We start from the raw sequence: 14304 nt of genomic DNA, 5'->3' as shown, positions 1-14304 counted from the left end.
AGCTGGCTTCAGATCGGGGGAGGTGTCTGTCTGACCGTGTGGTCAGGACAAAGACAAAGGAAAAGAAGTGGGAACTTTGAGATGCCTGTTTGGGTGTAGCTCTGTTGAAAGCCTATTTGTTAATGAGTCTATGTGAATGTGATTTGTGTTGCAAACGGTCTGGATTAGTGCAGAGATTGTTTAGTTGGGTGCAAGAATCTGTTTGTGAACAGAATTAGCAAACTAAACACTTAGCTTTGGCGAAGCCAACTAATCAATGACCTAACTGCAATCTATCACAACAATAACTCAGTAAACAGCATCAAATCACATACAAACAGTCTTGCTTAGCCTGTAAAGCTGTGATAAGCTATGCCCAGTTGTTACATTACCGATCCTTGAATGGATGGGAGAAAGAGTCACTCGGTGGTGTACTGCTTTGTTAGCCGGCAGAAGAAGGCTGGGATGATGGTTCCAGGTGCAGTCTTTGTTGGGTCCTTTGTTCCAAAGGTGAAACTCCGAGGAAGCTGGTCACTCAGGGTTTCGCTGGGTGCTAACTCACTTAGTTCCTTGTTGCTGGAAAGCTAGTTGCAAACCTTGTGTTTGCAAGAGAGTCTATGATCAATTGCCCTCCCTTTAGTGGTTTGGGGCTATGGAGCAAGGGTCTGGGCCTCTGCTGTTCCAGGCCCAGCCGGAAAGAGGTGTGCACTGCTACGCAGCTGTAGAGCAAGAGAGAGATCTGTTGGAAGGGAGCACAGATCTACAGATTCCTGTGACATCAGAGTCATGTAAAGGTCTTGTCCAATCAAGTTTTGGGACTTGAGTCTCACGGAGGTGTGAGGTGAGATCTCCTGTGGAGATGGGTGTCACATAGCTCTCTTTGTTTGGAGAACAAAGAGCATGCAGAGGAAAAAGCCTTCTCCAGTTTAGATTTTACCAAATGATAAATCATCTGTGGTCCTGTGAATCCCAACACAGGTCACAGCAGGTGAAACTTAACTCTGTTCTCTCTGATTAAGCAGCACTGGGGCTCCTCAGGGCTGCGTCAGTTCACCGTTTTTATTTACACTGTATACTAATGACTGTGTCAGCTCCCAGGTCAACCAGTATGTGGTGAAATTTTCAGATGACATTGTAATACTCAGTCTGCTAAAAACTAATACCAACTTAAGCAGCCACAGATCTGGAGTGGACAGGTTTGTAAACTGGTGTGACACTCACCAACTGCAGATTAACACAGAAAAACAGTGGAGATGCTGGTGGACCCCAGGTCAATTGGGGACCACAGATCTGTGGCCATACATGGACATAACATTGAGCAGGTCAATTCATACAAATATCTGGGGGTTCACATTGATAATGACTTAAGTTGGCACACGCAAGTGGCAAGTGTCTGTGCCCAAATCCACCAGCGCCTGCATTTTCTCCGCCAACTCAGAGTGTTTGGTGTCTGTAGGAATATTATGTCGATTTTCTACAGAGCAACCATTGAGTCCATGTTACGGTATGGCATTACCAGCTGGTTCGGCAACTTAACTGTTCAGTCAAAAGCTCATATACTAAATCTGATAAAAACGGCAGGAAAAATCATTGGTATGGCAGCACCTTTTGTTCATTATGGAACACATAGTTCCATAATGAACAATGTGATACAAAGTGTTGATTAAGAGGAGGGGTTCATAGGTGTTTCCCCCTTCCAGTTTCTACGCTAAGCTGTTAACCGCATTCTGGCTCCAGCTATACTAATACGATAGGGGTCATCCCTATATTCCCCGGGTTCTATGTTCCCCGGGTTCTATGTTCCCCGCTTTCCCCAAAAGGAAATATGTTCCCCGCTTTGTATGGGACTGGGGAACATAGAACCCTTTTTAAGAAAAAGGGTTCTATGTTCCCCGCTGTTGCCGGGGATCTGTACATGCTGTTGCCGGGGAACATAGGACTCTTTTGAGAAAAAGGGTCCTATGTTCCCCGCTTTTCCTTAACGGGTCCTAATAACATTTAGGGCTTATTTTTTCCACCATAATTTCCACAAATGCTGAAATGTGCAACATACTGTAGGTCTATGCGTTCGCTGATTTAACACTCACCTTGCAAACCAGCCTTTCAGCACCACGGACAGCGACGGAAGCTCCATATCAACACTTATCAACAGCCTGCCCTGACCTGGGCTCAAACGACCACAGCCTGATGATGTCTCCAAACTATCAAAAATTCAAATATAGCCGACACTAACAAAGCTACACAAAGATATCTTGCACAGTATGTCCATAAGCATAATCAAGAAAAACTGAGGCTGAGGGGGCTGAGTGACAGTCTACAACCACTGATGAGCATACACAGCATCATATCCACACGGTGGGACTCATCGCGCCTTATCAATAACACTGCGCAACAGAAAATATCTATAAAAACGTGTGTTTACTTCCGACCCTGAGATCTCCAACCCCGGGAATATTTGGCAGGTGGCAGCGGCCCCTTCATGATTCTTTTCAACAACAACAAGTGGCGTCGGAGTGTGTGACTGAAAACCACCACGGTCTGCTTTCCGTTCAAGGCATCTCCTCCTTCAGATGCCGAGACTTTGTGTTTATTAAGTAAGCTTTCACTGACTGTATCACATCTGTACACGTCTTAAAACATGAAAAATGCATGAACAGGAGCTTGACCTTCTACACGCTTTTGACTAGACTGGCGCCGTCAAAATACGGGAGATTAAGTTGATATGCAGTACTCCTATCATAATCACACAAATAAACATGTTTTAGAACATGTGAAGTCGCATTTGTTGAAACGTAGACTACGTGTCCTGTCCTGTCAGGAGATCAGGACAGTCCTGATCTCCATCCCACTCTCAATAAAATAATCTTGTCCTGTCTCATACCCATCCTGTGTTGTGTTGCAATTCATATTAACTGCATACCGTATTCATATAAAACTGACCTATTGTTATTATTCCTGGTCCCACTCGCTCCCGTTTGTTTTTTTCCTCTCTCGTCACAGTGCCATGATCAAATTATTCCCAGCCCACGGAAATCCTGTGACCCACAGAATTCCCGAAAAAAGAAAGAAAAAAAGTCAGCCATTAGTTACAGGCTAATTTATTGACTATGAAGTTATTTAATACCTTCCACCCACAGCTGCTTAGGATATTTTAACAATGCAATGTTATGTAGTCCCTGTCTGAGCTCTGCTGCGTAATTACGCACAGCCAAATGTGGGTAGCCTATTCCTCTATCAGCATGTCTTAAAGAAGGGAGTCACCTGTTGACTAATTTCGTTACATGGAAAGGCATGTCGGAATGGTGTAAACAGACAACGCGTTACCAGCAAGACTCAGGCTTTGCCTTCTTCCCATCGGTGACGCCCACACCTGTGTGCACGGAGCTCAGAATGCACACATTCTTGCTGGGCTTACACTGGTAAACGTAAGAGTCACGTCACCGGATTTCAGCACTTTTGTGCTGAACAGCTCCACTGACTCTTTAGCGGAGGGTGGCTGCACCCGGTGGCAGCTCCCGGTGGCAGCTCCCGCGTCGTTTTCCCCAGTGTGCCGACCAGGCTGGTCTTTTTTGCCTGAAAGGTGGTGGCGAGCTTTACAGAAGTGAAGAAGTTATCTGTGGGTCATGTTTCTCCCCTTCTCCAGGATGGATAAATAAATAAATATTATAAATAAAATTTTAAAAATAACAGACCCCAAAAGCTTTGTAGGCTATGGGATCGGGGAACATAGGACCCTTTTTTTTAAAAAAAGGGTCCTATGTTCCCCGGGTCCTTTTGGGGAAAAGCGGGGAACATAGGACCCGGGGAACATAGAACCTGGGGAACATAGGTACGCTCCCCTCCAGAGGATGGTGAGCCACATGATCGTGTTCAAGAAGCAGAGAAATACTCAAGGCTTGTGATACATTTTTATGTCTTTTCTTTGCTTGAAGAATGATGGTTTCTGCTATGGGGTAAATACATTGAGACCTCAGATGTTTTCTTTTTTTCTCGGGAGCTTAGGAATATAGGTGTTAGGCAGGGAAAGGTCCATTGGAAGGTGCGATGGGTCGACCAGCCTGAATTTGGACATTGTTTTGATTTTATTTACTGAGGTTTCTACATGTATTTGTTCAAGTCATATCTCTACACAAAATATTAAATTCCTCCTTTTTTAAATTGGTCTGGAGTACTATATGTGGTCGCCTAAGGCAGAGGGACCGTGAGATAATTTTTTCTGTCTAGATTGTTTGATGGACATTTCAGAAAGATAGCTGCCTGACAGGTTTTCGCTCTCACACTCCATAAAGTTGTTTTATTGCTAAGGTTAATGCTGTAGAAAGCATCATTGGAGAAATTGTTATTTTTTCACAACTACAAAATGTATGTATTACTCTTTTATTTTCGAGACTGTGTAGTCTCGAAGGGGGGAAATATGTAGTATCTGACGTGCCACATGTTATGTGATGACCGGGGTCTTATATGATCAGTTAGGGGCCCAGGTCAAGATTTTATTATGGCCCAGGTCAAGGATAGATAAGTAAGATGAAAGGTTGGATTCCATCTAGATTGTCTCTCTGTCACTTGTCACATTTTGTCTCAAAGTTCATCAAAACAACCGACCTATATATGCAGGGTAAATTGAGCCGTTATTCAGAGCAGTTCACATTGGCTGAGAACCTCTCCAAGCATCCTGGATGCTTGATAGATGCTGTACTTCTTGTAATAAACCTTTTCTTTATGCAAGCAAGACGGTGTCATTGGAGTCTCCTTCATTACCTTCACATCATCGCTATTTAATAAACAACACTGTGTATTTGGTTAGGTTTTCTGTATTTGATTGGGTTGTCTGTGTTTGGTTGTATATTTTGTGTTTACTAAGTATTTTATTATTTTGCATATGTGCTGTCAAAGTGAATAAGATGGTTCTTTATTTGCATTTCTTTTGTCTATTTTCGTGTTTACTATGTAGTTTGTGAACTCTCACGGCCACACCATACTGGTGGCGGTTAGCCCCGAAGTTAGTGACAATGTCAGCCACTCCTAAACACATAGTGGGGAAATGTCTGCTGCTGAGTCTCTCCCAGTTTTGCTATTGACTCTCATTATGTACTTTTTTTTTTAATTCTCAAATATAGATTCAGGCACAGTTTAGGAATCCATGTACCCTTTGTTCTTTCGCTTTTCTGTTTCGAAACTAAATCAGAAAAACAGGAAAACAATCTCATTTTTCTGTTTTTCCATTTTAAAATTGGAACAGAAAAACGGGAAAACAGAACAGAAATCACACCTTTTGTAGTTGTTTTTTGTTTTAAAATTAAAACAGAAGAATGTGAAAATGAAGTTTTTAATTTCTTTGTTTTGTTAAGGTGATATATGAACTTCTGAAGTTCGCAGAGGAGTGCTCCATGCTCAACTACTTGTGGCCTAGTTATGGCCGCACTCCAGCCTTATGCAGACCTGATCTGTGAACTTTTTGAGAGTGGCAAGACACACGCAGAAATCAGTGACATTTTGCAACGTGAAGGGGCCACGCAGTGTTCCATAATGAGCGTCAGGAGATTCTGCATGGAGCACAACCTTCGTCGAAGAAGAAGGTTCCTGCAATAAACGGGGTATGTATGTATGTATGTACTGTATGTATGTATAGGGTATCCATCCTCATGATGGGTGAAAAGACAGATCGACTGGTGCTGACCTCTCCTCATGATCTTGGTTGTACTCAGGGGAACATTTAGGCTCCTTTTTAAACCTTTGCCAAGATGATTCTTTAAACCTGAGACAAGCGATGTATTGCTGCTTGAGGATATTTGCTAGGGCTGACCTTCGACTCCATTTGTGGACATTCGAAGCTTCGGAGCTCAGAACAAATTTAATTCTGAGCATTCGACGACGACAGGGGGTGGGGGGGTCCGCGCGGACTAAAAGCGGACGTCCACAAGCCCTGTGTGGGCAAAGCTCAGATTTTACGACCGCGCGGACTATGCTCCGCGTACCAGTGTCACTCAAAAGACTGCTCGGCATGTATTTTTCACATCGCCATGATAGAAACGCGCAAGAATTGGGGGTAATGACATTTTTACAGGAAACTACAATGCGGAAGTGCGCTCGACTATGGAAGCCCAAATGACTGCGGACATTCCTCGCGGAGTCCGCTCCGCTTATAGTGTGCCCGAGTCTGTGAGCACCTTAAATTAAAACCCTTGGCGCACATTGCAGCACAATCAAACAGATGCGCAACTCAGAGCATCAGAAGTGTCTCTGACACCAGACTCATAGTGGCTCTGAGTGCGCTCGTTGGGTTAGTGTTGCTTTTAAGGCCTCCCCCAAAAAAACGAAAAAAAAGCGCAGAAGCTTCGGATTTTTTTTTTTCACAATCAAATCCCGTGCCATCGAACGAAGCTTCGAAGCTTCGAATATTTTGGGTCAGCCCTAATATTTGCCCACCTGAGAAAGTTGATATAGCATTATAGCCAGGCACGTATGGGAGCCCAGTGGTTTAGTGGTAATATTGGTGCATGGAGAGCTTTAAAGTATAAAGCATACCGTCACGGCTCAGACTGGTTTAGTTTTGAAAGTTGCAGTAGTTTTCGTCAGCGCAGTAGAAGCCTAGTAGCCTTCAAATCGGTCTCTCTCCACCTCCACTACACTTAAATCCGAAGTTTGATGATTGACATGTGGCTTAAAAGTGGATAAACAAGTATGACAATTGCAAAGGAGCTTCTGACAAACAAACACAATGCTGACACGTGTTTCTCCTCTGGCTGAGGAACTAGATGACAACTTGTGACTGCGATGAGAAATTGAAAGGATAAGAGAATGTCATTTGAAAAGAAAAAAAGAAGAAAAAAAAAGCACCATTGCATTGATGGCATTAAGCCACCATCACATTCATGGCATTGCGCCTCATAGCCTTTGCAGGTTAAGCATCATCACAAGGTGAATTTTGTTTCTGTCTATTCATGATACATCATTGATTTTATCATTTGACCTCAACTATTTCTGTGTCTAGCTCATTTCTGTTTTAGTACTCCATATATTTATGGAGCCGTAGAAGCCACTGCATTATCAGCAACATGGCACTGTGAATATTTCACAATAAAAAGCCTTGTGTTAACAAAAGAAGGGATTTTGTCCACATAAACATTGTCAGGGGACCTTTATTTTGAAATGGAAACAGCAAGTGTTGAGTCAATATACCTATAGGTTTTTTCATGTCTGTGACTGATATAAACATTAAAACTGCAGTGAAGGGCGGTACAATGTCAATATGAGTATCAAAAGACCGTTTTCATTGCCAACTTGTTGCTGAAAACACGCGTGGCCGTATAAAAAAAATAAATAAATTGGAAAGTCACAAGACTCCTGTTCTCTAGTTCCGCAGTTGAGCAGCAACCAAGCCTACCTGTGGTCCAGGTGTTAGCTGTCTATCTGTGAAGTCTGAGGCTAATGTTACCTTTTTCAAAGCACCTACTGGATATCTTATTACCACTGATTCCCAAGTAGTCTGCCATTGTTATTGTTTCCAGCTAATTGTTTGGGAATCGCAGAAAGCATCAATAAGCATGCACCATCTGAGAAGATTACGTCATCAGTTTCCAAACACTCTGTTTTACATGTCTACAAAGATAAACTGTAAATAGACTTTTGAGAAATCTCCAAAGTTGAGATGAGAGGCCCAAATGTCGAAGAAAATACCTGTTTTAAAAAATATCTGGATATATAAAGACAGGGCCTTAGATACTGATGATGCTATTTTTGTAAGAAATACAGGTTTTTGTGAGGACATTATGTAGATTATGATGATGGTGACAGTGTCAGTTTTATGCTTCTTCAGGAGGTCCAGTCTCCATCATGGTTTTGTATGTCTGTTTGTGCAGATGCAAGATCCTTGTCCCCACCCAGATAGCACACATACATCTGGCTGACGTCGGCCTAAGGACGACACATCCCTTAATTTATAACATCTGACAAGCGTCGGCCGCATGGGCTGATATCTTTAAATTTAATACTCTTTTGTCCCAGCTCATCAAACGTCTCGGTTACATCAGCTTTGGGTCGGCCCATACCTGCCCACAGACGGAAGTCGCCACGGAAGGTGGAATTTCATATCCGAGGTCTTTGTTTGGAACTGAGCTCGCAGTTTGCATCATCATCATCATCATCATCATCATCGCAGTTGGTTTCAGGTAAGCTAACTGGAATAAATTGGCAGAAAATAGCTATGTTGTTTATTCTGTGACCGTTAAAAGAGGTTCCTGGTGAGTGGTGATGCACGACTGGGTGTTTATAGCACAGGTCCCCACCAGCTAACGTTAGCTAGTTTAGCTCATGTTAGCTAACACGCTACAACTGTGGTGTTTTCATTTTATTTCCGCTAGTTGACGTTATCTGCTGATCTGGTTATCGTGAGCACTCGTTTTGGGTTAAAGTAGAAGTGCCTGGAGCTGCCACCCGTGGTCCCGGGCAGGGCTCGAGACTTGGGATCCACTCATCTATGGTCCCACCCGGCCTGACCTCCACAGCCCTCCCTGGATGGATGCACAAGCTTGGGGGAGAGGAGCGGAGAGGACCGCGGAGGGCAGGCCGGTCAGGCCGCGCGGGCCGACACTGTGTATCCCAGAACGGGTGTTTAGGTGTGTGTGAGAGGAGCGGAGAGGATTGGAAATGGTAAATTATAGTTACCTGGGCTTCATCAATCAAATTAGTGCCCAACACTGATTATAACTATTTAATAAGAAAGTAGTAGGCCTATTTGGGTATAGCAAAAAAATAAAATTCAGGTTGCAGCCTCCGCTAGGAAAATTAAACGGNGGAGAGGACCGCGGAGGGCAGGCCGGTCAGGCCGCACGGGCCGACACTGTGTATCCCAGAACGGGTGTTTAGGTGTGTGTGAGAGGAGCGGAGAGGATTGGAAATGGTAATGTATAGTTACCTGGGCTTCATCAATCAAATTACGCGTTACTGCCCAACACTGATTATAACTATTTATTAAGAAAGTAGTATTTGGGTATAGCAAAAAAATAAAAATAAACTTCAGGTTGCATCCTCCGCTAGGAAAATTAAACGGTCCTAAAACTGTGGTCCTGAAACTGCAGCCTCCAGTACTGCAGCTTTACGTTACTCAATTTTGCGGTTCCGTGTGAACGGAGATCATTTCAATAACGTCGTCATATAAACGTGGAAGTTTTTTCATTGTGCACACTTACACACGGAATAGGGTAACAGTTAGCTATTTTTGAATGTTAGCATCGATTTCTCACATTGGATTGTGAAATATTTGTAGTTTGAAAGGACCGACTTAAATGAATAAAGGTTGTAGTTAACGAAGCATAAATATTAATATAGAAGGAACGCCCACTGAGCGCAGCTTCTTTTATTGATCGTTTGAACGTCGTGTGGTGGTCATTTTAGATTAAAGGCCGACGTCTCAGCGATGTATTGGCAATGAGCAAACGCTCTCCCTGTGTCTTAACAATCTAAACTTGATACATCGGGCCGACGTCGGCCAGATGTATGTGTGCTATCTGGGCAGATGCTTGCACGATTTCAATCAACGGCCTTTTCAGGGATGCCATCAAATGTCAGGGAGGACTGTAAATTAAAAGTTAAACCTTTGTTTTAAAGGTAGTCAGAGGGAGATGCAGTAGTATTAGATCTTTTGATCAGACCAAAGCCACAAAAACAGGCAGTCAGCATACCAGATAGTTTATATGGTACAAATCACCAGTTGGAGAAGTGTTTCATGAAAGCTGACCAGCTACAGCTAACAGTTTTGGTCTCTGTAGGCTAGCTAATTCTCCCTTTATGACAACTGTACCAGTGGTCGATGTTTTCACATCCCACTCATTTACATTTTGTTAAAGCTTAATGTTATACATAATTAAAGGTGAGATGCTTTGAGTGATAGGCTGTCTGCTGATAGTGTCATCAGCTTTTCAGTCAAATCCACCCCTTGCTCCTCCACAGTGCCACCCTCATGCCCAAATATGGTCACTTGTGGTTCCAAAAACCAAGATGGCTGCTGCTGAAATGCCAAACTTGAGGCTTTGAAATGGGATTCTACAAACCAGTGGGTTGGAGGGGAGAAGGGAAATGAGGATAATTGAAAGTAAAGTATTACAGACTCTAAAGACTCAAAATTTGTTTTTGTCCTATTAACTTTTTTTTTTTTTAACGCCCTTAGTATCGCCACAACTCTACTGTCACTCCTCTGTACTGTATCATGGCTGTACATTGATATGTCATTTTGCAGTTATGAATTGACAGAATAAAGCAACACTATTTGTGACCAAGATGAGCATTATATTATCAGGTTATCTATCTTTTCTCCCTCCTGATTAGACCTTTTTTTCGGTTCCTCCCCAGCTTCTCTTTCTCTCTGCTGCTCCACACACACAAGCCTGTTGGCAGCAATCAGTGATCCAAATCTGAAGCCTAAATTCCTCTGTTTGGATGGTACAATGATACAAGACAATAATATCAACATATTTCTGATTAAGTCTAGCAGATCATACTGTATGCTAAAAAAGACAGTTTCTTGCTTTTTCAATTGAGCAAATTATTTCTTATCCTCGCACCTCTCTACATCTGGTCAGGATGCCTGAGCTGTTGCCAGATTCCAATTAGCACTGATTTGTCTTCAGCTGAGACAAATTCAACTTGTAGCTAAACCAAATCGATGTACTGCTGCAGTGTTGGTACTTTGGTAGGTCCTTTTACTCCCAAAGCTCAGCTTGTCAGTGTGAACAGACTTCAGATTAGCTGACTGCCCTGTAATAATAGAATAGGTACCCAGTAGTTAAAAAATAACAATGGTACAACCAAAAATGTATAAGCATTTGTAATCAGCTACTGTATATGTTGTTTTTTGTATCTGTTTGTATGTTCTGCTTTAAATACCCTACAGTGATACCCATTTAAATAAAGAGCCAACCTGGGACACACACACAAAAAAAACAAACAAACAAAACAGATGAATGACTTTTAAAAAGTCCTTTTTATTTTGCAAGTGCAGTAGATAGTGAATCAAAATTATGAAACAAGTCAAAGATTAATGACAATACATGATGCCAAACAAGGGTGCTATTTTGCTCTCTATCCTCAAGAGGACAGTGGCACAGACTCAGGAAATGAATCATTTAAGACTGAAGAGTGCCTGTAAAGTCAACTGATTTCCCCATTGACATTGATTTTTTGCAAAAAGACAAAACTTTCATTAAAGTAAATGTGTCAAATTTTACAGAAATTGTCCAGAATCCTTTTAAAATTTTGTAGTTGTTTGAGCTGTAGAGTATGAAAACACTTTCTAATCTTTTTAAATTAATAATCATCCCTGCCTCTATGTAAATTCTGTAAATGTAATATACTAAGTTATTTCTTTCTTTATATTAACTAATATTTTGTCAATTACTTTCCAATGTGTTGCTGTAAGGGAGTGTATACTAATCAATGTATCAAGATGAGAGAGTAAACAAACAGTAAGATTGTATTCATTTGGACGGAGCCAGGTTCACTATTTCCCTCTGTGTACAGTCTTCATGCTAAATTAGGATGAAGGTGACAGGTATAAACAGTGGAAAGTAAGAGTTGATGTCATATAAAAGGACCTTGCAGAACGGTCCAAACTACACTGACATCCATGTACATTTGCTATGATGGACAATCAAACATTAGCACAAATATTTATTGGAAAAGAAGCAGAAACAAGCATAGATTAGCATGAAAAATTAATGGATATGAAAATGAATGATTATTTCAGACTCAGGTGCAGACATATTCATTACAATCATCTCATTCTGTCCCGGTGACCTCCACCTCACACAGTGTCAGACATTCTATTCTTCCAGGAATCACAATGTTCACATACTGGCCCTCCATTCCATTACACACAAAAGTTGTGGAGGCCCCAGCTGGGATTCCATTACACACAAAAGTTGTGGAGGCCCCAGCTGGGATAGACTGGATAACAGCACACCTGGAGAAAAGAAAAATGAAACAGTTACAGATGATGCCTTTGCATTGAAACTCTGTCTTCCTAATAAGAATATATGTAGATGTACAGTGCACTGATTTCCTGTAACATACACACCAGTGAAAAATATTCAAACCAAATATAAGATAGAAAGTGCTGTTACCTGGGATTAGCATTGCCATTGTCATTGAGGGACTTTCCAATGCGGATCTCAGCACCATTAAGCCGATCGTGGCAACAATCTCCTCTGTTGGTGATGGTGACAGTGTTAATCTTATATGTCCTCAGGAGGTCCAGTCTCCACCATGGTCTGCTTTCGCGGTTTGTGTGGGTGCAGGACCCTTCATTCCAGATGCTTGCCCGATCTCCATCAATTGCCTTTTCGGGGGGGCCATTCAACCTAACGGAGGACTGAGTTGCTTTTCCATGTCTAGCAATATTAGTACCTGGACAAAGTTACAGCATTTGTTATTGAAGACAGTTTGAGGAAAGCAAGTCACAGATGATTCAACCAAAGGTATTAAAGAAACGGTTGTCATTACTTGATTAAACTCTCACTGTGATCCCTGGACATAGAACTTCAGAACTGCTCTTTTACAGTAGTAAAATACTAAAAATCATTATCATTAATTTCATTGAACCAATTTAAAGAATAATCTCACCAGAATGGCCACTGGTCTGTCCTAAAACAGCCAACCAGACAAAGACCACAGCTGGAGTCATCATTCTGTGAAGCAAGTTGACACTCAAATAATCAGTCATCATTCTGTGAAGCAAGTTGACACTCAAATAATCTTATTGAACCTTTGTTTTAAAGCCTCTACATATATTTCTACACATGCATATACATTCATATACATAATGTACACATACATTCTTAACACAAACTAACCTGATCAGGAAAAAAGCCACACCTGACCGCTACATTTACATTATCATTTCCATCCTTTTTCATATATGTCCAAATAAACCTGATTTCTTTCTGGCACCTCACATCTTCCCCTTCCATGAAACAACGAGGGGTCCAGACATCAGGTGTCTGCTCTCTAGTTTCCGACTAGGGGTGTAAGGCAAAGCTACCTTGTTTATCTGTGTTTGTGTCAAAGGAATATCCCTATTCGTGTTTGAGGTATACTGAAGGTGCATCAGATTTTTAGTCCTCATACATTTATCTTTTCTGCAAACTAAATAAAGTAATGTTTTAGCCATGCACCTTAATTAAACAAATAATAAAAGAGAATTGGTTTTTGAACCTGACCTTCAACCGAAGAAAAGTAAGTCTAAACAAAATATACATTTTAAGAATAAGAAAGCTATTGAAAAACTTGAAAACTTGCCCTGGTCCGATGGCATGCAAACATGAGACAGTCCCTAACTTCAGCTTGTCAAGTTAGGCACAGTGACAATTTTTAATATGGGAGGTGTGATGTAAAAATAACACCTGTGGAACATAAGTCCCACACTTAATAACTAACCCAGTAAACCCTGATAAAAATGCACTGAGGATGTGACTGTGTTTAAATATGACTATGTGTTTCAGAGTTATGACTCTGAAAAGAAATGGTGTTTGGTTTGTGGTAAATTGTGTGGAATCGATGGGAAGACTGGAAGTGTTGGTGGAGCAGGAACATTACTGCAAAAATTCTCATGTTTTTTTTTATATCTGTTCAGAGCACATCATCTATGCATATACAAATAATGTATAATTAAAGCCCTAGCCTGGACTCTTTTTAAATGGCTTAACGTCAGAACCAAGAACAACAGAGTTCTTCCTACTACCCTTCTTCTAAATCCTCAATAATTCATAATCAAAGTAATGCTGGTCTATATGCTATCTATATGCCAAATGATGCAGGGTCTTTTTCTCTCCAAAATAAACTCCCTCCCACCTAGAGCATTTTCAGACAAAACATTCAACTGACACAAAGTAGATTTAACCTGTTCTTATAGACATCACGATCAACACATCAAGGTCCCAAATATGAATAAACATCGAAAAGAAAAATAGGAAGAAAAAAAAACTGGACTAAAATTAACATGATTATTAACATCAGTATCACTTGATTATCAGTGTATGTTGGTCCCATTATATTTATATATTGTTATTTTAATACTTACCAAGCTGTAATGTAAAGTGGTACCTGATTTCCTTTTTTAGTGAAATTATTAGAGAATAAAAGACGAATGATCAGTAATTCCACCAAGGACCTACCTGGAAGCTCTCTGACTCCCTAGAAGCAGCTGCGATCTACATGCGTGCCTGGAGAGCAATTACTTTTATGTCACTGTGCAGGTGGCAGGCATGACAGGCAACTGTTTATCACTCTAATTGTCAGTATATTCAAACAAGTGTTGTTTTTGTATCCGCTTTA

At 41.3% G+C, this 14304-nt stretch overlaps 1 protein-coding gene across 1 annotated transcript in view; it reads right to left on the bottom strand.

Moving 5' to 3' along the window:
• Positions 1 to 11539: 11539 nt before the first annotated feature.
• LOC126388652 (fucolectin-like) overlaps positions 11540 to 14304 on the bottom strand; it is a 5123-nt gene continuing 2358 nt past the window's right edge. The window contains exons 2-3 of the mRNA XM_050041871.1: positions 12096 to 12378; positions 11540 to 11935 (exon numbers count right to left, since the gene is read on the bottom strand). Of these exons, the coding sequence (XP_049897828.1) occupies positions 11752 to 11935; positions 12096 to 12378 (467 nt within the window). The 3' untranslated portion in view covers positions 11540 to 11751. The remainder of the gene's footprint in view (positions 11936 to 12095; positions 12379 to 14304) is intronic.

The sequence above is a fragment of the Epinephelus moara genome, chromosome 4 (assembly GCF_006386435.1).
Source record: "Epinephelus moara isolate mb chromosome 4, YSFRI_EMoa_1.0, whole genome shotgun sequence".
NCBI lineage: Eukaryota > Metazoa > Chordata > Actinopteri > Perciformes > Serranidae > Epinephelus > Epinephelus moara.
This window is presented reverse-complemented; position numbering and strand designations above follow the sequence as displayed.